General features: G+C 42.3%; 1 protein-coding gene across 2 annotated transcripts in view; it reads right to left on the bottom strand.

Annotated features, from left to right (window-relative positions):
• The window catches only part of il17rd (interleukin 17 receptor D), an 83,446-nt gene that overhangs the window by 37,732 nt on the left and 19,206 nt on the right, over window positions 1-26,508 (bottom strand). For both annotated transcript variants that reach the window (XM_078209599.1, XM_078209600.1), the window contains exons 2-4: window positions 17,979-18,015; window positions 12,777-12,902; window positions 3,744-3,868 (exon numbers count right to left, since the gene is read on the bottom strand). In XM_078209599.1, the coding sequence (XP_078065725.1) occupies window positions 3,744-3,868; window positions 12,777-12,902; window positions 17,979-18,015 (288 nt within the window). The remainder of the gene's footprint in view (window positions 1-3,743; window positions 3,869-12,776; window positions 12,903-17,978; window positions 18,016-26,508) is intronic.

Genomic DNA, 26,508 nt, shown 5'->3' with positions numbered 1-26,508 from the left:
CACTGACAAGGCTGGCATTTATTGCCCATACCTAATTTCCCATGAGAATGTGGTGCAGAACTACCATCTTAAAATGCTGCAGTGCATGTGGCGACAGTACTCCCGCAGTAGGAAGCTCTAGGACTTTGACTCAGTGGAGATGGGGAAAGGTGATGTCCAAGTCAGGATGGTAACTTGGCAGGGAGTGCTTCTGTGAGGAATAGAATCATAAAATCCTAAGGGCAGAAGGAGACCATTCAGCCCATCCGAGTCTGCACCGACAACAATCCCACCTAGGCCCTATCCTCATAACCCCATGCATTTACCCTAGCTAGTTCCCCTGACACTAATGGGCAATTTAGCATGGCCAATCCACCTAACCCGCACACCTTTGGACTGCGGGAGGAAACCAGTCTTGAGCCGATACTGAGCATTCCCTCCCAAAAGTACACCACTGGCACGGTGGTTATCACTGCTGCCTCACAGCACCAGAGATCGATCCAGGTTCAATTACAACCTCGATTCACTGTCTGTGTGGTGTGGAGTTTGCACATCCTCCTGGTGTCTGCGTGGGTTTCGTTCGGGTTCCTCCCACACTCCAAAGATATGGAAGTTGGGTTGATTGGCCATGCTAAATTGCCCCTTCCTGTCAGAGGGACCAGCAGGGTGGTTGCGTGGGGTTATGGGGATAGGGCCTGGGTGGAATTGTGGTCAGTGCAGACTCGATGGGCCAAATGGCCTCCTTCTGCACTGCAGGGATTCTTTGATTCCATCTAACTGTAGTGGAGGAGGAATCTGGGATGTTGGTTAACATGTTTCTGTGAGAATGTGTGGGGGACACAACTCCCAAATTTGGCACAGGTCCACAGATATTTTGAGGGGCTGACTTTACTGGGTTGGGTGTGCTTTAGATAGGTTCAAATTCAATGTCTGCATTGATACTGTGCTTTTATATATGGCTTTAAATTAACTACGTGGCTTGCTTGGCCATTTCAGAGAGCAGCAAAAAAAATTATTGAGGGTCTAGAGTCACCTATAGGCCAGACCAAGTAAGGACAACAGGTTTCCTTCCATGAAAGGTCATTAGTAAATCAGTTGGGTTTTCAATGACAAACGATAGCATCTTGTTCACTATTACTGAAACTCGCTTATCAAAATATGTTTAAGAGGGAGATGAGATGATGTGGTAATGTCACTGGACTAATAACCTAGAGATTCAGCCTAAGGCTCTAGGGATATGGGTTCAAATCCCACCATGGCAGCTTAAAAAAATTCTGAAATTGTATACTCGTCTCAGTAATGGTAACCATGAACTATCATTGATCGTGGTCATGAGGGCAGCACGGTAGCACAGTGGTTAGCACTGCTGCCTCGCAGCAACAGGGATCTGTGTTCAATTCCGACCTTAGACCACTGTGTGGAGTTTGCACGTTTTCCCCGTGTCTGCGTGGGTTTCCTCTGGGTGCTCTGGTTTCCTCCCACAGTCTAAACAAAGATGTGCAGGTTAGGTGGATTGGCCATGCTAGATTGTCTCTTAGCATCTCAAGATGTGTAGGTTAGGGGAATTAGCAGGGTAAATATGTGGTGTTACAGGGATAGGGCTTGGATGGGATGCTCTGTCAGAGAGCCGGTGCAGGCATGATGGCTGAATGGTCTCCTTCGGCACTGTGGGGATTCTTAAAACCTATCTCAGCAGGCCTGGCAGCACCTGTGGAGAGAGAATTAAGAGTTAACATTTTGAGTCCATATGACCTCTTCAGAGCTCTGAAGAGTTATACGGACTTGAAATATTAACTCTTATTTTCTCTCTCACAGGTGCTGCCAAACCAGCTGAGTTTTTCCAACATTTTCTGTTTTTATTTCAAATTCCAGCATCAGCAGTATTTTGCTCTTATAAAGACTTATATCATTCACTAATATCTGCCGTTATTACCTGCTCTGGCCTACATGTGACTCCAGAATCAGAGCAACGCTCTTCACTGCTCTTAGGGCAATTAGCGATGGGCAACAAATGTTCGCCTTGCCAGTGATGCCCAAGTGCATTAAGAAAAATAAATAAATACAATTTTTAAAACACCATGATTTGAACTTGTATAACCAGATTATTAGTCCAAGACTCTGGATTATTAATCCAATAACATAACCGCTATGCTGAGGCACGGATATAGATGCCAGATTAAACAACGTAAGCTAATATAGTTCTTATAACAATGAATGTCACAAGTTGCTCTTAAGAACCATTAAAGACAAAGCATTACAGCTGAGCCACATATAGATAAAGTCAGATGACCAAAAATTTGAATAAAGGATTGCCTTAAAGAAGGGATATGAAGTAGAGAGTTGAAGTGTTTATTTATTAGTATCACAAGTAGACTTGTGCAATGATGTTACTGTGAAAATCCCCTAGTCGCCACACTCGGCACCTGTTCGGGTACACTGAGGGAGAATTTAGCATGGCCAATGCACTTAACTAGCACGTCTTTGGACTGTGGGAGGAAACCAGAGCACCCGGAGGAAACCCACGCAGACACGGGGAGAACGTGCAGACTCCGCACAGACAGTGACCCAAGCTGGGAAATAAACCCGGGTCCCTGGCGGTGTGAGGCAGCAGTGTTCACCACTGTGCCAACCCGTGCCTTTTATTAAAAGGCAGAGCAGGTTTGAGGGACTTGCTGCTCCTTATTTGTACGTACTTTTAATTGCACAGCTTTTTATGCTGGTAAACATTGGTTTTTTTTACCCACCCAAGCCGGCAATCAAACCCGGGTCCCTGGCGCTGTGAGGCAGCAGTGCTCACCACTGTGCTGCGGTGTAAGGAGGGTATTCCAGAGTTTGGGGCTGTGGTAACTGAAAGCATGGCCAATGATGGTGTGCAGCTATTAAAATTGTGGATGCTCATTTGAGTGCAGATATCTCAATGGGCTATGAGACTGCAGTCATTACAGGGATCAGGGTGGGTGGACAGGATGGCGGTGAGACCATAGAGTGATGAAACAAAGATAAGAGTTTTGAAGTCAAGATGTTGCTTGACCAGGAGCCAATGTAGGTCAATGACACAGGGCTGATAGGCAAACGGGACTTGCTTTGAGTTAAGACAAGGGCAACAGAACTATGAGTGGCCTCAAAGTGTGCAGAGCATAGAATGTGGGAGACCATCTGGAATGTATTGGAATAGTCAAATCTTGAAGCAACAAAGGGATGAATGAGGTTTCAACAGCAGATGAGCTGAGACAGGTGAGAAATAATGGCTTCAGTCTTTCCAATACTTAAATTGGAGGAAGTTTCTGCTATGATTGGATATCAGGCAAGCAGAATGCTAATTCAGCAACAGTGGAGGAGTCGAGAGTCGTGTTGGTGACATAAAGCGAGTGGGGGGGGGGGGGGGGGGGGGGGCATACATGTGAAAACTAACAATGCATCTTCAGATGGTGTTGCAGAGAATCAGCATGTACATGAAAAATAGAATCGATAGAAACAAATAGCTGGGTATATTTTCAAGACCTTTATCCGGTCTCAGGATTCAAAAGACAGTTATAAACCTTTCAAATCTTTATTTAGAAGACAATATAACATTTATCTACAAACTCTCAGTCCAGCAGCAAATGTTGAGTCAATTTGCAAGATGAATCACAGTTGGGAACCATTAAAAACTAATCAGATGCAATCAGCCTGTTTACTGAAAAATTTTAAAGCAACAGATAAATGTCAGGTTCAAAGGTCTGAGAGCATTTGTTCTAAATTGCAGTAAAGGTCAGTTTACTTACAAGCGTTTTATTGAAATATTTGAGTCGTTTTCCTTCTTCCAAAACCAATGCCTGACATATTTTTTCAGCCCCAACTGTTTTAGCTTCTTGAAGCGTTATTCTGAAGCCTCTGATATATTCAATACCTAAGGAAAAATTCCAATATAAAAAAATATATATATATATATAAATGCACAGCGTACAAAGAAACGGTGCATAGGTAAATAAATTGACATTTCTTTGCAGGTACAAGGACAGAAACCATTTTAATAACTGGATGTGTGAGCAAGATGTCCAAATCCCACCAGTGGAAGGTATTGGCAGAGAAGGCTGTACAATTTATTTATAAAATAGGCAAACTGTCTTCAGGAAGTATTCACAAGTAAATGTTATTGTAAAGTCAAATGCCTCAGATTTTGCACAGCTTGTGCACAAAAATATAGTGGAAAGAACAAAATAAGCTTTTGATATTTCATTAATGCGTGTTACACATAATCACCTAAACGAGGAAAACACCAACATCTGATGTTTGTTCCACAGGTGGATCTGCTTAGAAAATGTTAATCCAAAAATGGGTGTGTGTGTAACATTTGAATGTTTGTTTCTGTTTCCACTTGCTCTGCTGTTTCGTTTGCTCCGTTCCTTGCAACATACAGTTTCAATGGAACTCCCTTTTAAATTGATCTTAGATCTGGCAAAAATCAAGTTCCAAATACAGAGGTCAAAATAGCAAATAATGGTCAACATTGCTCATGGAAAATCACATCAGTAACTCTTTGCTGTGCTTTCAGAGCTAGAATTTTACTTCAGTTTTAATGCTGTACCTTAGAAATGAGTTATTTCAGTTGAAAAGTCTGTCCATCCTCTTTCAATGTAGTCATTGTTCTGCACCTACATTCATTGCACCATTCTACTTAATACAGCAGAGGTAGATGTGTTCAGTCTGAATTACACTGGAGGGCCCAGGCAACAGGATAAAGAGAAACTAACACTTATGACCAATACAGGTAATAGGACACAAGTACTTAAACTATCACAAAAACTTTATCATTCTTTCACATGAGGAAATAGATTTTTTTTTTAAAAAGACAATCCAGTAGTTACCTAGACAATCAAATCTTTGCTTACAGTAAGCTGCCCAAGAATAAACGTATGTCAAGTTATATTTAAGTTATAAATTGGCATGGTGGCACAGTGGTTAGCATTGCTGCCTCTCAGTGTTAGGGACCTGGGTTCAATTCCCAGCTTGGGTCACTGTCTGTGTAGAGTCTGCACGTTCTCCCCATGTCTGCATGGGTTTCCTCCAGGTGCTCCTGTTTCCTCCCACAGTCCAAAAGACATGCTGGTTAGGTGCATTGGCTATGCTAAGTTCTCCTTCAGCATACCCAAACAGGCGAAATGACAGGTGTATTCCAAATAATTTTCAGTTTGTACTTTTGTTTTTAAATGTCTGTTTCATGATGGCCTCTTGTAAACAAAGACCTTTTATTTGTAGTATTTTTAATGATATTCTACCTTCAGCTTTAGTGAAGACATTCCAATTGGTTCATATTCCAAACAGAGGCCTGAAAGACGTTTCATTCAAACTCAGGTAATCCCACACGGTCTCCAATAGATCCTATCTCAACAGCACGGGGGAGGTTCCAAAGCTGCCAGACTAGTTTTGCATGCTCCGCTATATAGAACCTCACTTGTAATGGCGTGCAAACGACAAAGGGAAGATTTTGGAGCTGTTATCACCTGGAGGGCTCAGCTGCATTCCAGCTTCCCAAAGCCAAAAGGATCAATGTCAAAGGTGCATGCCTGAACATTGTCTCATTTATCGCTTACGGGTTTTGCTGTGTTTTTGTTAGGCATCACATTACCAAGTCCAGTATTACAACATCGAATGAACCAAAGTAGACTTGTTCCACATTATTCAGTTAAAAGGCCACAAAACAAATATCTTATACTTTATTTTTCTTTAAAGGGAAAACAGAACTGCAGTTCAGTGAAACAACTGTATTTGGAACAAAAGCTCAATGCACTTAAATAACCTTAAATTTTAATAAAATAATTCTATGAATGCACTGGGGGCAGCCTTGCTGCAGGGACCTGGGTTCGATTCCCGGCTTGGGGTCTGTGTGGAGTTTGCACGTTCTCCCCGTGTCTGCGTGGGCTTCCTCTGGATCCCTGGGTTTCCTCCCATAGTCCAAAGATATGCAGGTTAGGTGCATTGGCCATGTTAAATTACCCCTTAGTGTCCCAGGATGCACAGGTTAGAGGGATTAGCGGGGTAAATAGGTGGGATTACAGGGATAGGGATAGGGCTTGGGTGGGATTGTTGGCGGTGCAGACTCGATGGGTCGAATGGCCTCCTTCTGCACTGTAGGATTCTATGATGAGAGCTAAATTAACAATATTCATTTTAGAAGGTACACCAGTCTTGATCACCACAACTAGGAAGGACTTGAAGGTTTTGAAAGGGTGCAGAGCATTTTTTTTAACCAGAGTGGGGCAAGGTGAGAGAGTGAGAGAATTCAGTTACAAGGTTAGATTAGAGAAGCTGGGGTTGTTTTCCTTGCAGCAACAGAGATTGAGGGAAGATTCAATAGAGTTTAAAACTCTTGTTAACGGATGTGTGTGTTAAAGATTATTAGAAGCAGAGTGTTCTGACCTGAGATAGCTACACTTATGATAATAAGAACATAAGAACATAAGAAATAGGAGCAGGAGTAGGCCATCTAGCCCCTCGAGCCTGCCCCGCCATTCAATAAGATCATGGCTGATCTGACGTGGATCAGTACCACTTACCCGCCTGATCCCCATAACCCTTAATTCCCTTACCGATCAGGAATCCATCCATCCGCGCTTTAAACATATTCAGCGAGGTAGCCTCCACCACCTCATTGGGCAGAGAATTCCAGAGATTCACCACCCTCTGGGAGAAGAAGTTCCTCCTCAACTCTGTCTTAAACCGACCCTCCTTTATTTTGAGGCTGTGTCCTCTAGTTTTAACTTCCTTACTAAGTGGAAAGAATCTCTCCGCCTCCACCCTATCCAGCCCCCGCATTATCTTATAAGTCTCCATAAGATCCCCCCTCATCCTTCTAAACTCCAACGAGTACAAACCCAATCTCCTCAGCCTCTCCTCATAATCCAAACCCCTCATCTCCGGTATCAACCTGGTGAACCTTCTCTGCACTCCCTCCAATGCCAATATATCCTTCCTCATATAAGGGGACCAATACTGCACACAGTATTCCAGCTGCGGCCTCACCAATGCCCTGTACAGGTGCATCAAGACATCCCTGCTTTTATATTCTATCCCCCTCGCAATATAGGCCAACATCCCATTTGCCTTCTTGATCACCTGTTGTACCTGCAGACTGGGCTTTTGCGTCTCATGCACAAGGATCCCCAGGTCCCGTTGCACGGTAGCATGTTTTAATTTGTTTCCATTGATAGTAATCCCATTTGTTATTATTTCCTCCAAAGTGATGCTACAAATGTCCCTGTTAAAAGAGGAGTCTGCAACTGTAGGACAGTTGGAGATTTAAAGTGACAATCTTTCCAGAAGTAAACGGAAGGCCCAATAAATCTCATTCTGCATACACATCTTTGAAGCTGTACTCAGACCAAGTGGCTAATCCTCAATTTTTGATAAGAATCTGCCTTGAATTTTTGGGATACAAGTCAAATGGGTGCAGGGGGCAAGTGGAGCCAAGACATTTTATTTAGAGCCTTGTTCATTGTCCTTTCGTCCTTAATGTAATTGACTATGTAAGATCGTTATTAGCATTCACGTTCTTTGATTTTTGTGCAATAAAATTCTTTTGATTTAAATAGTGAACCTTGCAGCTTCATTATTTTAGTAAATACCTGGGCTTCAGATTTGGAAAAACACATCACTGGCTCTACCCAGATCACAATAATAGACACTTGAGGGAAATAAACATGCAAGGTCACGAGGATAGAGCAGGAGAATGGGTATAACTAAATTGCTATACAAAAAACTGTCATGGACTGGATAGGCTGAATGGCCTTGTTCTTTGCTGTGATGGCTCTTGGACCGATTGAACCAGAAGCATCATTACTGATAATTAAGCGATGGAAGACCACACCATTTTATATCAGCTTTATTTATTGAAAAGTTGGTTATATTCCTGCTTTCAAATCATCGTTAGCTGTCATTAACATAAATTGCAAAAGCCTGCTTTGAAGTTCGATCTTTTTATAAGTTATGACGTATAGATGGGACCCTTACAGCTAGGTTGTTTTATTGCGAAACTGCAGTGCTTTTGTTCCTCCGAGCCCTGAAATCACTACAAACCATGTCTGTGTTGACACCCTTTCCGAAAACACTGGGCGCTGATCGTACTGCCCGTTCATACCACTCTACCTGTCGTGCTCCCGCTGCTGCGAAGATGGAGAATTTGGCAGCAAGCTAAATCTTCGTTCACTGAAGCAGGCTGGGAAAATCCCGCTGGCGAGAATGGGCGGAAAATTCCTGCCATTATCTTTTCTATTGCATTTAAGGATTTCAGGAACAAAAGTTGGTCTAGTTAGGCCCCTCCATCCCCTTCACGGCTCCTTTTTCAGACAAGTTGTCCTAATATCTCCTTCAGTAAAAATGTTATTTAGTAAGGCTCCTGTGAAGCACATGGTGTTTTATTACATTAAAAGCACTGTATAAATGTGAGTAGTTGTGTGGCGTAAGGAAGAAAGGTAACTCAGCAAACTAGGATTAAACCGGAGACCTTCTGGAGTTCAATGAAGGAGCCAATGTTATTTTAGTTAGACTGATTGAAGCCATATACTGTACTTCAGTAACAACCTTTCACAAATTCCATATTCTCCAAATTCTGAGTAACATAAGCAAACTCAAGTGAAAGATTTGCTCCTGTCTTTCATTTTCCTTGGATCTCTCCATCACATGCACCATTCCAGACTGAAAAAGGATAACTGACACCCAAGTCTGCAATGCTGTTCTAATGCTGAACACTTGTCCACATCACACGCCAACACCGAGATAGAATACCAAGTTCAATATTTCAACATTTAGAAGATAGAATAGAATAGAATCATAGAATGGTTACAACACAGAAGAATACCATTCAGCCTGTCGTGCTCATGCTCTGTACAAGAGCAACTCAGCTGGTCCCACTTCCCTACCATTCCCTGTAATCCAGCAATTATTTTCTCCAGCTGCTTCATCCAATTCCCTTTTGAAAGTCATGGCTGAATCTGTCTCCATCTAACTCTCAGGCACAGCATTCCAGATTGTAAGCACTCGCTGTGTAAAAAAAGATCTCTCTCATGTGGTTCCTGTGTCTTTCTCCTTGTGTCAGTGTCCTCTGGTTCTTCACCCTTCATGATGTGGAGATGCCGGCGTTGGACTGGGGGTAAACACAGTAACTGTTTTAACAACACCAGGTTAAAGTCCAACAGGTTTATTTGGTAGCAAATACCATTAGCTTTCGGAGCGCTGCTCCTTCATCAGATGGAGTGGAAATTTGCTCTCAAACAGGGCCCTGTTCGAGAGCAAATTTCCACTCCATCTGACGAAGGAGCAGCGCTCCAAAAGCTAATGGTATTTGCTACCAAATAAACCTGTTGGACTTTAACCTGGTGTTGTTAAAACTGTTACTGTCTTCACCCTTCAGCCAGTGGGGCGAGTATAACATCAGGGTCTGCACCAAAGCTAAATGTCTTATGCATTAAGCCAATAAATTACCTTTTTTTAATCCATCTTAGTTTACTAAGGCATTTGCTATCAAATTTTTATAGCATTGAACCAAATCAGGTTTCTTGCCAGAGGTGCTCGATCATCTTCTAAGCCTCCCCGAATATTAAGTTAGCAAGGGCAACTGAACACTATGCACAATTTTGGTCTCAATGTTACAAAAATAATATAAAGGCACTGGAAGAGGTGCAACAATATTTACAGGAGCCTAGGATTAGGGGACATGGTCTAAAAATTAGACCAGGCTGTTAGGGAGTGAAATTAAAAAATACACACAATGGGTGGCAGAAGTTTCTAATTCAATTTGGAAAACAGTATTTGATGCTAGGTCAGTTCTTAATCTGAGATCGATAGACTATTGTTACCCAACAACATTAAGGGACATCAGACAAACGCGGATATATGGGCCGGGATTCGAGTAGCGTAATGGGGCGGGAGACATCAGCAGGGGCCTCTAGCGGGACTCGCAACCAGGCCCTTTTTTTCTGCATAATCAGACCCGTGCCGGAAATTGGCGCGGGGCTGAGTAGCATATTGAAATTTCAATTTCAATGCAATTAGCGAGCCCGGGATGGTATTCTCAAGGCCCACTAGTGTCTCCCCCACTACTGGGAGATCCCCTCCCCCCCCCACCAGCTGGGTTTACAACTGATCTCCATCAACAGGAAACAAGCGCACTCACCCCACTGCTGTCAACAGAGGCCATTGAGGACCCCTAAGAGATTGGAGGCAATGGGGTGCCACTTGGGCAATGCCAGCCTGGCAATGCCCAAGGGGCACCCTGGCTGCCCACCAGGTACAGGCAGTGCCAAGAGTGATGGGGTCCACTGGGGAGGGCGATCAGTGGTAATTGGAGGCGGGGGGGGGGGGGGGGGGGGGGGGAAATGGGGGGGAGAGAAAGCGAGCAGGAAAATCTCCTGTTTTCCCGCCCGTTGGGTGCTTAGTTTTTTTGGGGGAGAATCTCAGCCATGGAGTTAGGTCAGAGAACAGCCATGATAGCTTTGAATGGTAGAATAGGGTTGAGGGACTAATTTGCTTACCCATGCTCCTACGATACCAGAACTGAGAGGTTATAACCATTAGGAAAGATTGAACAGGTGAAGGCTACTTTCTCTATTAAAGGAGAAGGCTCTGGGGCAACCGAATAGAAATGGTTAAAATTGCAAAAGCATTTTGATATGGTTCTATTTAAGATGCTTCTATTTGTGGGGAAATGAAGAGTGATAAATACAAGATAATCACTAATAAAGATAATAAAGAAATCTGAAAAAATTTTATTTTACCCAATGAGTATTAGAATGTGGAACTTGCTACCACATGAACTGAACAACATTGGTAGAATGGGAGGAGGCTTGTGTGGAACATGAACACAACAGCTTGTGGAATTATCTCTGTGCTGTAAATTCTAGGTGATTCTATGCAAGACAAACCAGAGGTCACTGTGGAGCTTTGCAAAATAGGGCAGAAGAGGGGGTAGACATTTGATAGTGCAGAAAGCTCATAATATCCAGAAAGCTACTTTTTTGTTATAACGTCCTTATAGAAAAGGAGCTAATGGAAAATGACAACATATGTAATCTTTGACATACAATGGATAGTCATATTACAATACAAGGAAATCCCTGGAACCTTTCCAAATAAAGCCACATGATGCATTCATCATAAGAATATTAAATACAACCTTTTGTACAGACAAAATGTTCACATCTAATGTGCTACCACTGGGGCACATTTTCCAGGTCACTTTGATCCCCTCCAAGAAAATCAACAATGCTTTGTTACCACAAATTCAGAGGAACCCTATTTTTTAGCAAGACATATTTTAATATCTGTCAAAACTCCTCCTAGGATAAAGAGGAGTGGTGGGAGTGCAGCAGAAATAAAAATGTTACAAGCAGTTTGTCAAACAGTTTTAATGGTTAAAACATGTTTTCATTCTCCAAGACGTCAGCAGAAAAACTCCAGCTAGTACTCTTCCCTCCCATTGACATGGTACACCAAGGCCAAGTTCTATACCAATGCCCCAGTGGATATCTACCAAACCATATATCAGGAGTTGTTGAAACCTTCCTGGGCTGTTTGACTGAGTATACCAGGTGGCATATTTATACAGTGATTCTCACTCAGCACAGGGTTGTCCTTGGATTTGCTCATTAACACTTTGAAGCTATAGGACATTCAGAAAGATAATGTAATCCACAGCCTTATGTCACCTGTGGTGTGATTGACCCAAACACATTCACGTTACTGATGATTCTTTCGTGGCAGCTACTTTCTACGTCATCTTCAATTGGCCTTTTCGTTCAGCAAAAGGACATTGAGCTTAATTGCCCAACAAAGAACTGAGGATCACAAAAACATGGTTGCGGTCGACATTTATTAAAAGCACCTTTGCAATAAAGACTAATAGCATGAGACATTTTGTTCGTTATTCTTTCTTGGGTGTGGACATCACTGGCAAGGAAAGCATTTGTTACCCATTCCTAATTTCCCTTCAACTGAGTGGCTTGCTTGGCCCTTGTAGGGGACAGTTAAGAGTCAACCACATTACTGTATGGCTGGAGTCACATGTAGGCCAAGCTGAGTAAGGATGGCAGATTCCCTTCCCTAAAGGATATTAATGATCTAAATGGGGTTTTGCAACAATTGATGACACTTTGCAGAATCACCATGACTGAGACTAATTTTGTATTCCATATTTATTAATTGAATTTAAATTCCACTAGCTGCCATGGACTCGAGAGAGGTGCTGTATCAAATTTTTTTTCTATATCACTTTTGGGAACTTAGGGTGGCAGCAAAGAAGACAGAAAATCTTAGGAACTTTCAGGGGTATGGTGAGTTTTAAGTTTATTTATTAGTGTCACAAGCAGGCTTACATTAACACTGCAATTAAGATATTGTGAAAACCCCCTAGTCGCCACACTCCAGTGCCTGTTCAGGTACACAGAGGGAGAATTTAGCATGGCCAATGCACCTAACCAGCACGTCTTTCGGACTGTGGGAGGAAAATGGAGCACCCAGAGGAAACCCACGCAGACACGGAGAGAAAGTGCAAACTCCACACAAGACAGGGGATTGAGCCTGGGTCCCTGGCGCTGAGGCAGCAATGCTCACCACTGTGCCACCACAATCCCTTTGTTGCTTCAAGATTTGACTACTCCAATACATTCCAGGCTATGCCAGGTGATTCCTTGGAGTTTCACATTTGTCAAGTTACTAACTTCTGAGGACACTTGATTAAAGTATTCTTGACGCATCATTAGATTCCTAAGCCAGATTTTACATCACTCCCAAACTGCTTGGGGTCAGTTCAGACCTTCACTCACCCAATGGGCTTGGATTCCATTGAAATCTCACTGCAACCAAGTCATCCTGAACAGATTGGCTGAAGCAGAAGTTTTGAACTCTATCAATTGCATGCTCCCCTTTCAGATTCCTGATGGATGAACAATCTGGAGGAAATGTAACAATATTTAACTGTTAGCTCCTCAAAAATGCTTAAATTATTTCTGTGATGGTTTGTCAAAGATCCAAAAATCACAGCTCTAATTAAACTCACCATTACTTTAAAAGTGTGTCCGAAGCAAGAAACAAAATGAAAATAGAATACCGTTTTAAAAACACAAAAATAGCAAATTACAAAGGACACAATATTTTTTGGCACTGATAATTCAATCAATAACAAACACACTGCCAATTCTCATGCTGTTTGTGATGATTCTTAGAGAATCATTACAACACACGGAGGCCATTCGGTCCATATGGCCAGTAGGGAGCCATCCAGCAAAATCCAACTTCATGGTTCTTGGTCTGTATCTTTCCAAGTACTTTTTAAATGTTATGAGAATTTCTGCCTCCACCTTGAGTGCACTGCCTGGAGTGTGGTGGAGGCAAGGTTCAATCGAAGCATTCAAGAGGGCATTAGATGATTACTTGAACAGGAAAAATATGCAGGGGTTACGGGGAAAAGGCAGCGGAATGGCACTGAGTTATGATGCTCATTTGGAGAGCCAGTGCAGACACGATGGGCCGAATGACTTTCATCTGCACCATAGCAATTTTGTGATCATCCTTTCAGGCAATGAGTTGCAGATTTCACCCACCCTTTTTCCCCTCAAATCTCCTCTAAACTTCTTGCCTCTCATTTATCCTCTTCCCCCCCCCCTGCCCCCTTATCCCCAGATATGGATCCCTCAACCTATACAGTCTATCTAGACTCCTCAATTTTATGCACTTCAATTAGTATGCCCTACAGCTTCCTCTGTTCCAAAGAAACAGCCCTAGCTTAATCCAATCTTTCCTCATTCTCTCCATAAAAATTCTCGAGGAGGATTTTGGACATAAACATATTCAGAAACAAGCAGTTTACTTTTGAGTGTGTAGAGAGAGAGGGGGTGGGGGGGAAGGATGGGAAGAGGAGAACTTGTGATGCTGCCAAATAACTCATCTGCTAACAACAATAGGCTCCCTTGTTACTTTTTAATGTAAATTTAATATAATAAACTCTTACAGATGAGGAAATATTTTAGTAATTATGATAAAAGTTTTAATTAATACACTTTGCCACTGAAATAAAAGGAAATGTGGTTTAAATAAGACGACCCCTTTGCCTCAAGTAGATGTGAGCCAGCAGGTCACCTTGGAAACAGATGCCTTAACTCTAACTTGGATTGCTGAACACAACTCCTCTCAAACAGATGTAGATTAGCAGTCAGCATGAAGGAAACCATGGCTCCTTATTTCTATTTAGTACAGACTCAGTTCAGCTTTCCATCTAACTAAATGTTAGAATGCTTTTGGGAATTTATTTACCTGATCTCAGCAACATTGCAAGGCTGTAGCCACTACATTGTAAATGAATTTCAAAATTTAAAAAAAAAAAAATTTTTAAACCGGAGGGGGATTAGCTGATCCTCCGTGTGGTGTGGTTTTAGTTAAACTCAGTGTGAATATTCCTGCATCATGTAGAGTGTAATAGGAAACAGGACAGACCCTGTGGGCAAAGCCTGTCTGTACATCCTATGCTGGTTTAGTGGGAATTTATAGCGAGTTTTTATTTGCAATGAAGAGTGCTATAAACTGCACAGACTTTAAAACTGCAGTCCGGCCATGTTTTTGTTCTACCCTAGTTATGGTTGCAGTCACGCCACATGTTGATCAACAGGACTTCGGTGTAGCAGTCGTCCCAACTGCACCTCATTCTCTGTTGATCAATATAGAATTTCCTCTGAGAACTTGCTCAATGAAGGTGTCAAAGTTTGATTGCTGGTCAGCTTTAATCTCAGTTGATAACAACTGAGAACTACTTCAATGTCCAGCGCCTTCTTTCTTTTTTTAAAAAGAATCCCTGCAGTGCAGAAGGAGGGCATTCACTCCATCGAGTCTGCACGGATTCTTTGAAAGAGCATCTTACCCAGGCCCTATCCCCGTAACCCCAAGTATTTACCCTGCTAATCCCCCAATCTACACATCTTGAGACGCTAAGGGGCAATTTAGCATGGTCAATCCACCTAACCCGCACATCTTCAGAGTGTGGGAGGAAACCGGAGCACCCGGAAGAACGTGCAAACTCCACACAGTCACCCAAGGCCCAAATTGAACCTGGGTCCCTGGTGCTGTGAGGCAGCAGTGCTTACCACTGTTATTGTCACAGTCAGCCCAATAATGGGATCCTCAATGTTGAGGGCTACTGGATGAAATCAAAATAGATAGAGGAGGAATTCGAGAAATAGCAGTACTCAAAATGGATAAGTCACTTGGTCTGGATGCACCCTTGGCTGTCAAGAGAAGTAAGGGTACAAATCGAACAGGTGCTTGCTATAATGTTCCAAACTTTCCTAAATACAGGGTGGGACCAGAGATTTGCAGCATTACATAAATTATGCCCATGTTCAAAACAAAGGGAGAATTTTTGACAACTGAAGGTCCATCAATTTATCAAAGGGCAGAAAACTTTTAGCAACAATAATCCAGGTGAAAATTAGCTACCACTTGGACAAGTGTGGAATGAATGACAACCAGTGTGGATCTTAATGAAGGCAAATCATGTTTCGGCTGGCACAGGTGCGATGGGCTGAAGGGCCTTTTTCTATGACTATCTTGAGTAAATTTTAATGAGGTAACAGAGAAGGTGAATGAAGAGAATGCATAAATGAATCAGTTAATGTTGTGTATATGAGCCTTCAAAAGGTGTTCGATGGAGTATCACAATGTTAGCAAAATTGAACCCATGGACAAAAGAGAAGTGTTCCTTCCTTTCTCTTTCAGCTTTTCTCATGTTCCATTTTGATGTGCCGAAGAGCCTTTTCTGTACTGTATGACATGAGGAGTTGGGATAGGGCCATAATATTGGGTGATCACCCTTTATATCAACCATCATTTGTTTTTAGATTTGATGGGTGGTTTTGCAACCGGATGCCCCTTCCTGCTGTGAACACTCCCCATTCTTCCGGGCTGAACACCAGCACCAATATACACTGGCTTCCTTGCACTAGTGTCTGGGTTGTACAGTAGCAGCATGGGTAGAAAATTGGCCAGAGTGTAAAAGAGTCAAGACTTTTTGGGATTGCAATGGTGCATCTGTGTGTTCAATATTATGGCTGTACCTAAAAAATTCTGAAAGCGCGTGCTACCAAATAAACCTGTTGGACTTTAACCTGGTGTTGTGAAACTAGTTACTGAAAAATTTGGACAGGGCACAATTTCAAAACTTGTAGATGACATGACTTACCAAAGTGCAACAGTAAAGAGGTAGTAATAGACTTCAAACACGTGGTGGTGAATTCAATGCAATACATTTTGGTATTAAAAATGAGAGGAGACAGTACATGCCAAATGGCACAATTTTTAAGGGGGTGCAAGGGGAGAAAAGCCTGGGGGTGCAGCTGTCCGCAAATCTTTGATGGTGGCAGCACAGATTAATAAAGTATATGGGACCCTGTTTTTTTTAAGACTTGGTCTTTTGGTCTTAGTGTACATAAGCTAGAAAATTATGTGAAAACTGCATAAAACACTAGTTCAGCCTAGTTGGAGCATTGTGTCCTTTTCTGGAAGTATGGAAAGACTCTGCAGAGGGCACAGAAGAGATTACTAGAATTTATTCATCATTATTCAGTCATAGGATGTGGGCATTTCTGGCTGGATCCACATTCATTGCCCGTTCCCAACTGCCCTTAAACTGAATGGCTTGCTAGGCCATTTCAGAGGGCAGTTAGGAGCCAACAACATTGCTGTGGATCTGGAGTCACATTTAGGCCACACCAAGTAAGGATGGCAGACCTTAGTAAACCAGATAGGTTTTTATGACAATAGACAATGGTTTCATGATCATTGTTAAACATTTAAAGTGAAGGCCAAGATGAGATTGGTAGAATTGTTTAAGATCATAAAAATTTTAGACGGCAAATAAGGAGAAAATGCAAATGCATGGGAACATCATCTGCAAGCTCCCCTCCAAGCCACATGTCACCCTCATTTAAAACTACATCACCCTTCCTTCACTGCCGATGGGACTAAATCCTGGAACTGCGCAACAGCACTGTGGGCTTACTTACATCAGTTGGACAGCAGAAAGTAGTTCACCACCACTTTCTCAAGGTCAGTAGAGATAAGCAACACATGCTGATCTTGCAAGTGACACTCAAATTCCATGAAAGGATTTAATAAAAATCCAATTTCATACTTGCTGTATACAGCCATTAAAGAAGGTTATGGTGGGTGAACACTGCCTAGATAAAATAAGGGTTGCTAGAAAGCTAGAACCTTTAGGTATTGAATACATTTCAGAGATAGCATTTTCTATCCTGAAACCCAGGTCTGAAAACACTTGTGAAAACATGCCATTTCCCCGAAGTTCTGATGAGTGCACACATTCCTACTCTTAAATATTAGGCCACAAGTTCAATGGAATTAAGCAAATGTTAGGTGCAAGAAACAAAACACACTAGTTCTGATATATGCCTCAGGCCATACTATATTAAGAATGTACGCAGGTAAAAGCAAAACATGCTCAACACAAATTTTCATGGTAAATGCAGCAACTTCAGCACTGATCAGTGCATTGCACAATAACATTACTTGAAAACATCGTACTGAACAAGAGTTTAAAACTACACTTCAGAAAATTGGAAAAATTGATGTTTTCTCTTGTCATTATAATTCCAAAAATCAACATTTAGTTTAAAGTTTTAGAATTTCAACAATTTTTCCTCAAAAAGGTAGAGGGCTGTGGCGAGTTAGCCAATTTCAATTTGAAATGTGGTAAAGGTAAACTCTGATCTCGATACTCTGACCCCTGGTTGAACAACTTATGAATGGACATTGGCCAAAGAGAGAATTGAGACTCAATGAATACCTTCAACTTTCACACATGAACAGAGCTGCCCAATGTACATAGAACCATGGCCAAAAATGGATCAAATGGCAAGGAGAGGAATGGTGGGCAGGAAAAAGGAGAAATTAAATAAAGACGACAGTTTTGAGAAAGGTTGCTTTTTAATAAATCAAACTTTAGCTATGAACAGCCTTACCTTCATATCGGAAGTCGGATAGTGTTCTACCATTATCCTGGAAGATAAAAAGAGAGAGTTTACTGTGAGGCCTACCAAAAACTTACTTAATTCAAACAATTCAATATTGCAATGTGAAATTTGCACTGTGCTCATAGGCTTGCCAGCAAATTAGGCTCAGTGGGTTGCAAGAATGACTCTCTCAATACTCCAGATCTTCATGATGTGGAAATGCTGGTGTTGGACTGGGATGGGCACAGTAAGAAATCTCACAACACCAGGTTAAAGTCCAATAGGTTTATTTGGTAGCACGAGCTTTTGGAGCGCTGCTCCTTCATCAGGTGAGCCTGATGAAGAAGCAGCGCTCCGAAAGCTCGTGCTACCAAATAGACCTGTTGGACTTTAACCTGGTGTTGTGAGACTTCTTACTGTGCTCAGATCTTCTTGATTACAATGTCCTTTGAGAAAACTGAAATCGATATTGTATTTCCCCTACCAGAAAAAATTCTTAAGTTTCATTCTTCAATCAGTGAAAAACAGGATCCTATAGATCTCTTCATCTGGGTCCATATTAATTATGTTCTGCCATTCCACATACAGCCCAAAATATAATTTAACACTGTTTTATCAGTTAAAGCAGCAGGAACGCAATCGTATCTGCAGTCTCAATTAGATCCTTGTCTCAATGGAAATTCAGTTTCTAATATTCTCAGTTGCAGTATTTCATTACCTTTAGATCATTAGTGTGTTCACTTCTGTTGAAAATGTATAAATAGAATGTACCCACACCATCTTAACTTGGAGGTGACAGCCGCTGCAAGCAACTGAATACAGAAAAATAATTCAATGAGATGGAAAATATTTAAGCAAACCTACTTGTTCGGTTTAACTTCATATAGTATATTGCATAACTAAAGATAGTAGCTCCATGGCTAAACAATTCAAAACTGTACAAGAATTTCACTGCTAAGTAAAATATAAAGGATGCAGTTCTGGTACACAATACGGTTAAGTCCTTGTTTAACGCTGTTTCCCTTTAACGTCAGTAAGTTAATGGGCCTGTAAACTCATTCAGCATCGCAAGATTCATTTCAAAGCTGTTTCCTACATGACTCGGTTGGCACCAGTTTGGAGCAGTCTCTCCTCTTCCTGACCCTCGAGTTGCAGCCTCTTCCCCTCCTCGACCACCCTTCTTGACCCAACCTCTCATGGATCTGCATTCCTGTTGAAGATCCTGATCCAATCCAAAGTTGGAAAACCCTGATGTTGTGGAAAGGTGGGTTCCGATGGTGCACAAGTGCTGAGCAAAGCTGTTATATATTTTTTTTAAAAATGCGCCCAAACTACACGGATTTGTAGCAGCCCCAGTTTGGCACTTCCACGCCATTGCTTTTCCATGACGTCGGAGTTCTGGCTGCGGGTCGTTCTGGGTCTTCAGCGGGAACGCAGGTCAAGGAGAGGGAAGTGGCGAGAGGGCACGTCAGGGAGTGGGAGGTTTGGCAAGAGGTGGCTGTAACTCTGAGGTTGGGGAATGGGGAGCGGCCACAACCTGGAGGTTGAAGAGGGGAAGGATCTGCAGCGACGAGGAGTGGGAGATTCAGGTAGCAGGATCCACAGTGAGCAGGAGGTACTGTAAGTACAAAGTGACATTTTTCCTTTGTATTTTTAAACTTATTTTAAAAGTCACTGCAATGACCAACGTAGGAATTTAGCGGTGTAAAAGATTTCAACTTAGGAGAGTCTAATGTTTAAATATTTGTTGTTTTCTGATCAGTAAGATTCAGTTATAACATTGATCCCTGCAGGAACCAATGACTCACTTAAAGCAATTTCATTTAAAGTCGTGGTTTTTCAGCAACACAACCACAGTGAGGACTTATTATACAAATGAATTCCCCCACCAGTTAGCACACTGCTGCTACAAGGAAATTACATTCATATAAATTCAGGAGAACTTTAAAATCTGGGTATCACTTGCACTGGATGAGATGAGAGAATCTGCGCCCGAAAACCTAAAGAAAAGCTGCGTTCACTCGAGAGTTACCACGAAAGATGCAACCTTTGCTCCAAATGAGTGCAATTACAGGCCTGTTTTTTTCTCAGATGCAAGCAGTGAGCATCAACAGAACATTCTCATTTACTGTGTGCTTTCAATTAGAAGACATCTGTTCCCAATCGGGTTTTACACAACTAACACTAAAAATAAAAGCAAACTACTGCGGGTGCTGGAAATCTGAAATAAAGAACAGAAAATGCTGGATAACCTCAGCAGGTCTGGCAGCATCTGTGGAGAGAGAAACAGAGATAAAGAGGGCGATTCTCCCAGCCCACTACGCTGCTCGAGTAGCGCAGCGGGCCGGGAGATATCCGCGGCGGCCGCTTTGCGGGCTTCCCGTTGGACATCGTGGCCTCCGTGCGTCTCCCAGCCTAAGATTTTTGCCGCAATCAGCACCGTGCCGGAAATTGGCACGGAGCCAATCATCATATGGAAATGCCATGGAAATTGACATTTCCATATGATTAACGAGCCTGGGACTGAATTATCTGGGCCCACCAGCATCTCCCCTCTCCCACCCCGCCAGGAATGGTTCCCTCCAGCGAGGCTTACTACTGCTCCCCACTAACGGGAACAGGCGGCCTGACCCCACTGGAGGGAACAGAGCCACCCCCCCCAGGAGGTCAGAGGTAAGATGGGGGAGGGGTGCCCCTTGGACAGTACCAGCCTGGCAACCTGGTACTGCCCAAGGAGAAAACTGGCAATGCCCATTGCAGGTTGGGGTGATCAGGACTGGCTGGGGGTGGGGGACATGGGGGCTGGTCCGGGAGCCAGTGATTAGGGGGCGGGGGGTTTGGAAGGCCAGTGGTGGGAGGTTGCAGAGCTGGCCAGCGATCTGCACAGAGTATTGGAGATTCATTCTGGAAATCACGCTTAGAAAAAAGTCGGGATTCACTCCCATTTTCCCACACATTGGCAACTTCGAATTTTTTTGGGAGAATCCCAGCCAGTTTCAAGTCCATGTGACTGAAGAATCATAGAATCCTCGCAGTACAGAAGGAGGTCTATTCAGCCCATCGAGCCTGCACCGACAACAATCCCAGCCAGGCCCTTTCCCCATAACCCCATGCATCCACCCTCCTAATTCCCCTGACAAAGGGGTAATTTAGTATGGCCAATCAGCCTAAGCCACACATCTTTGGAAGAGTCACACAGACTCGAAATGTCAACTCTGTCCCCCTCTCCACAGATGTTGCCAGTCCTGCTGAGTTTATCCAGCACTGCATGTTTAATTTACACAAGCGATGATTTCTGCATTCATTTACACTTTTAGATGTTGGCAATTCAGTCCGTTTCTTTTGACAACCACATTTTTATGAACCATTGACATTTCAAACTATCAGACCACATTTTGGACTGGTTTAATCTCAGACAGTTGCCAAAGAAAGGAATGGAGTCAGTAGCTAGGGAAAGGAATTCAGCGCAGGGCCGGAAATCAATGTTTCAATCTTCCCAATGTTTAATCAGAAGTAGTTTCTGTTCATCCAGTAGAACTTCCAAGGAGTTTGCACCATTGCTAGTAATTCTGAAATAAGACACAAGTCAGAAAATAAAATGGTTTCTGCGTCCCTAGTTTCAGTACTGGCACATCACATCTTGAATGTTGATCTTTAATAGCAGACCTGCAAATATTCCCACCAAAAACAATGAGCCCTTTGCATTTTGATGCACTGCAATCACTGGTTAGCAACTGTCGACATGGAACAATTCCAGTACATTCTACAGTACTACTTCCATAAACTGGGTCATGTTTCAGGATCATCACAATAACTATTGTGTTGGATTCTTATGACAGATTTTCTCACACTGTTATATCACCTATAGATAAACAGGAAACAAAACCTTGCCTTCTTCCAATGGCTCCTTGGATAATCTCACCGGTTGGTGAGCTACAGGAAGATCTACAATGTCTTGGAAGACTCAGGCAATTTGTGGCACATAATCATGTACCATATTTTAATGATTGAATTCAGGAGCCATAAAACTACCAGATTCCAGTGAGAGAAACCTGCCTTTCTCCCAGAAAATGTATATTTTTAAGCTCATTTTTAAAGCTAAAGCTTGTTGGAAAATGCTCAGGTGTCAAAATCCAGAGCTTAAATGTGTCTTGTGGTAGAAAGTCAGGCACTGCAGTTATTTCAGTTCTTTCATCAGCCACACTTCTTACAAATTGCACTTAACTTCTAGTGTTGCAAAAGGAACAAGGTTCTTTCAGTCAGTGGCAGCTGAGTTACTGCTTAATTCGGGGCAGATTTCAAAGGACATGTAGCCTTCCATTATTATCTGTCTAACTGCCTTGCTTCCAGAAGCTTGGTTATATTTCAGAATCAACACAATAGCATCTTTCTTGCTATTGTGTCGTGGTCTGATGAGCAATTTTTCTCACACTGCTATGACAGAAATTGTTGGCTTCCGTTCAGTGAGAATCCTTACCATTTGATGACACACTGAAACACATAACCCAAGAGGTTACAAGGGGAAGAAGGGAGTGCTATAATAAATCTCAAATTATCATTACTCAAAAACTGTAGGTGAGCATGAGTGTCCAGCAGTTAAAGGCAGGTGTGCGTTCAGTTCTGATACACTTCAGTTCACTCCACTTCTGCGATCAGTCCCCATGTAGGCTCACACAAAAAGAGTTAGCACTTACTAAGAGTCCCTGGGGCCATGGACCACATGCTCTTGTCCCCAGCAAAATCTTTACTATTCCAATTGCTCCCCATCTTCAAACTATCAGCAACCTCAGCACCCTGTTCAATAGTTAGCTGAGACTTCACTCATATAATCCTCTCCATGGCAATGAATACCTACTCCCTCCCACATTAACAACATCAGGTCACTTTAACTGCTAGCTCATATCTGCTGCTGAAACACTTGGCCTCCAGATTTGCTTTTTCCAATTCCCTTCTGGTTAACATCACATGCTCCAACTTCTACAGACAGCTCATCTAAAACTTTGCTGATCTTAACCTATCCTGCCCCATCCATCTCCCCTTTCCTACTGGTCTAATCATTTTGCTTACATCCTTTCATAGCCTTGCCTTCTCTTATCACTCCAGCTATACAGCACTCTCTCCCTGAACTTTGCAATGCTCTGACCTTTTATGCAGTCCTCACCATAGAGGTTATGCTTTTAGCTGACTCTGCCCCATGTTTGGAGTTCCCTCTTTAAACCCTTTCCTCACCTTCGTTAAGGCCCTCCTTAAAATCCTCTTTGAGCAAGCTTTTGGTTGTTCATACCCCCTCCACCTTCTCCCCCACCCCCATCCCCACCGCCACCTTACACTCTCCCCCACGCCATCCCACCCACACACCTCCCCCGCCCTCTCCACAGCCCCTCCTCCCAATACTCTCTTCATTGTTTTGATGCCCATTTTTAGAATCAATAGCTGTGAATTATCTTGCGTCACTTTCCCTAATAGAAAAGGTGGCACATGAATGCAAGCTGCTATTGTCAGAAATTAGAAGTTGGGGGGAGGGGGGGGGCGGGGAAGACAGGTCATCTCCTTGTACACAACACTGTCCTCAGCATTCTTAGGAGGACTCTTTTCCAGTGCCACTTTTTTTTGTAAAGCATCGTCCAGATCCTTGTTCAAGTGGTCATGATACAACCTGGTGGTAACAAGCTATTTCATCAGGTGGGTGAGTTATCACAGCCAAGCCTAATCCTGCCCTCCCTTCACACCCAGACACATGCATTTGCAAGAAAGATTATTGGATTACAAAAGGTTTTTTTCATTTATTCACAGGATGTGGGTGTCACTGGCTCAACCGGCATTTATTGCCCATCTCTAATTGCCCCTGAACTGAGTGGCTTTGCTCGACTATTTCAGAGGGCATTTTAAGAGTCAACCAAATTGCTGTGGATCTGGAGTCACATCTAGGTGTCCCGACCAGGTAAGGATTTCTTTCCTTAAAGGACATTAGTGAACCAGATGCGTTTTTACATCGACAATAGTTTCATGGTCATCTTTTAGACTTCTAATTCCAGATTTTTATTGAATTCAAATTTCACTATCCACCATGGTGGGATCAAACCCAGGTCCCCAGAGCATTACCCTGGGTCTCTTGATTATTAGTCGAGTGACAATTCGGTTTTTTAATCAGTTTTTCCCTCCTCCTTCCCAATCCAGGGTGACTGATGGCAACTGAGATGACCCTCCTTTGTCCCCATTTAAATCTGCTTTTTAAGTAGAAACATGGGATTGACCTAACCCTTCTTAATCAGTACGATTCAGTTACTTACTGAGTCGGAGGGAGCTGGAACTAACTTCCGAATAAAGTATTGAAAAACATTCTAGAAATCATACTTCAACTCGCGGATTTCCTAACTAACAATTGTCCTCCTAGATCAAACCTTTTTCTATGCTGAAAGGATTAACCTGTATAATAAAAGGAACCACAATATTTTTTACATTACATATTTCACTAGTTTAGTTAGATATAAAATATGGCCTTGCTCTATGGAGAATCGAATTGATCGCTGAATATTTTCATGATGTTATGTTGACAATTTGCTTTCTGACTTTCATGAAAGCAGCTCCAAAAGGGATACATTATTTGGAGTATGCAATTTCAATAAGAGTTTCCAGCCAGTACAGTGGATAATGTATCCCACCTGGGGCTGGGAATACTACTATCTACAACAAAGGCAGCAGGGAATCAAAAAGCCACTGGCAAGCAGTGTTACAAGCTGGACTGTGCCCTGCACTGCTGCACCCTGGGAAGAGGATCTGGTTTAAGAGTATTTTAAAAACACAGCCAGACCTTTAAATAGGTTAATACATTGATATGTTGAGGACAGCTTTGAAATCTGACATTTTCTTTCATACAACACCTGCATCAAATTTTCTGCAGGAAATAAAATTGGAGGAATTTGCAAAGAAATCAAAAGAACATCTTTTCCTAGATTTCCTTAGCCTGCCCTGAAGATGTGAGCCTTTACAGGCATGATGATCTTTGACCGAGAAGCAGTAACAGTGAGGAAAATTTGCAATTATTTTAAAATGTTAAAATCGTTTGTAACTGTTTTAATGTTCAGCACATCAACTGGAAGGGAGTTGATTATTAATATTAGGTACCAAGGAATATTGGTCCATATGACTTGGAACCCTTGACCTGGAAGCAATATCAGATGGAAGGAACTTAATTTTGTCAACATAAGTGGAGCTGAAAACAAAGAGCAAGTTAGTTTATTTATTAGTCACAAGTAAGGCTTACATTAACACCACAACAAAGTCACTGTGAAATTCCCCTAGATGGAGGAATTGGCGGAATGTGGAGACTGACTAGTGACCAAAGCTCCCCAGTTTGGACCAGGCATCATCACCTCATTGGTGCCTCATCAAAAGCAGCGCTATACTTCCCAATAATTTTAGTTAGCATTTTTTGTGGTGGCAAGTGGGGTAGGACCGGGAGGTGGTCATCTAGGTCTAAGAGGACAGCAAAAGGTTTTGAGAATCACCAGTTTAAAGCTGTACAGCTGTTTGTTTTGTTGCTCTCCAGAACTTTGTCTGGAGAGTTTCCTTCAATTGCAAGGCCAAATAGTGAGTATTAAATGGGCTGACTGATATGGGCATCATGGCTGAATGAATCCAAACCTATTTTCAGCAAACACACACTTTCATGTGTAGTCAAAGGGATAGAATTCTGGAGCAAGAAATCTGGTCAACTTTTCTCCTCCTTAACCAAGGTATTGAGGCCTTTTACAGAACCTATTCCTGTTCGGCGAACAGGAGTAAGAATATGATTTTTGTGAATTGTTGTAAAAAGACACATCATTGAAGCTTTTAATTTGGCATTCATCAGGACAATTCGCAAGCTTACCAAACGTAACAGGAACTATTTATATTTCATGAGATGAGAGTGCTGATTGGATGGTAAGCGGACTCTGATTGGTAGAGGTGTTGCCCATGGACAGTGCACCAAATAACCGCCAAGCTTTGTTTAAATTCAAATCTGGCAGGTTGACTCTGGTCATGGCATTGTCCTGGGGAATGAACAAGATGCAATTTGTGCATATGTTCTTCCTGTCCACAAAGAACAAGGCTCTGTGTATTAATATACACAGATGCTAGGTATGTAGACTATAATCCCAAAGACTGGAAAATCATATCAAACAGCATGCCCCTTCGTCTGCTCGCAACAGGCAAGATATCAACTGTACTCAACCAGCCCATGCTTGCAAAACTCCAAACACAGTGTCCTATATTAGTTGTTAATCTGCGATTACACACTGTCTAAACAATCCTGAGTGTGCTCAGCTAACAACCAATTTATGATTAGCAGTCGGGCTCACACATACTCGAAGCTGCATATAATTAAATAATTAGCAACAATTAAATTAAATAATTAGCAACAATTAAATTATAATTCAATGAGGTGGATTGAAAAGTTAGTTTTTCAGCATTATCAGCTGCTAACTGAATACATTTTTAAACAGCCATCAAGGGGCATATTAGGTTGAATTCAAAGATAAAAATGAGTGATGGAACT

This window comes from Mustelus asterias, chromosome 3 (assembly GCF_964213995.1).
Source record: "Mustelus asterias chromosome 3, sMusAst1.hap1.1, whole genome shotgun sequence".
Lineage (NCBI taxonomy): Eukaryota > Metazoa > Chordata > Chondrichthyes > Carcharhiniformes > Triakidae > Mustelus > Mustelus asterias.
Note: the sequence above shows the minus strand (reverse complement) of the source record. Positions and strands in the feature narration are given on the sequence as shown.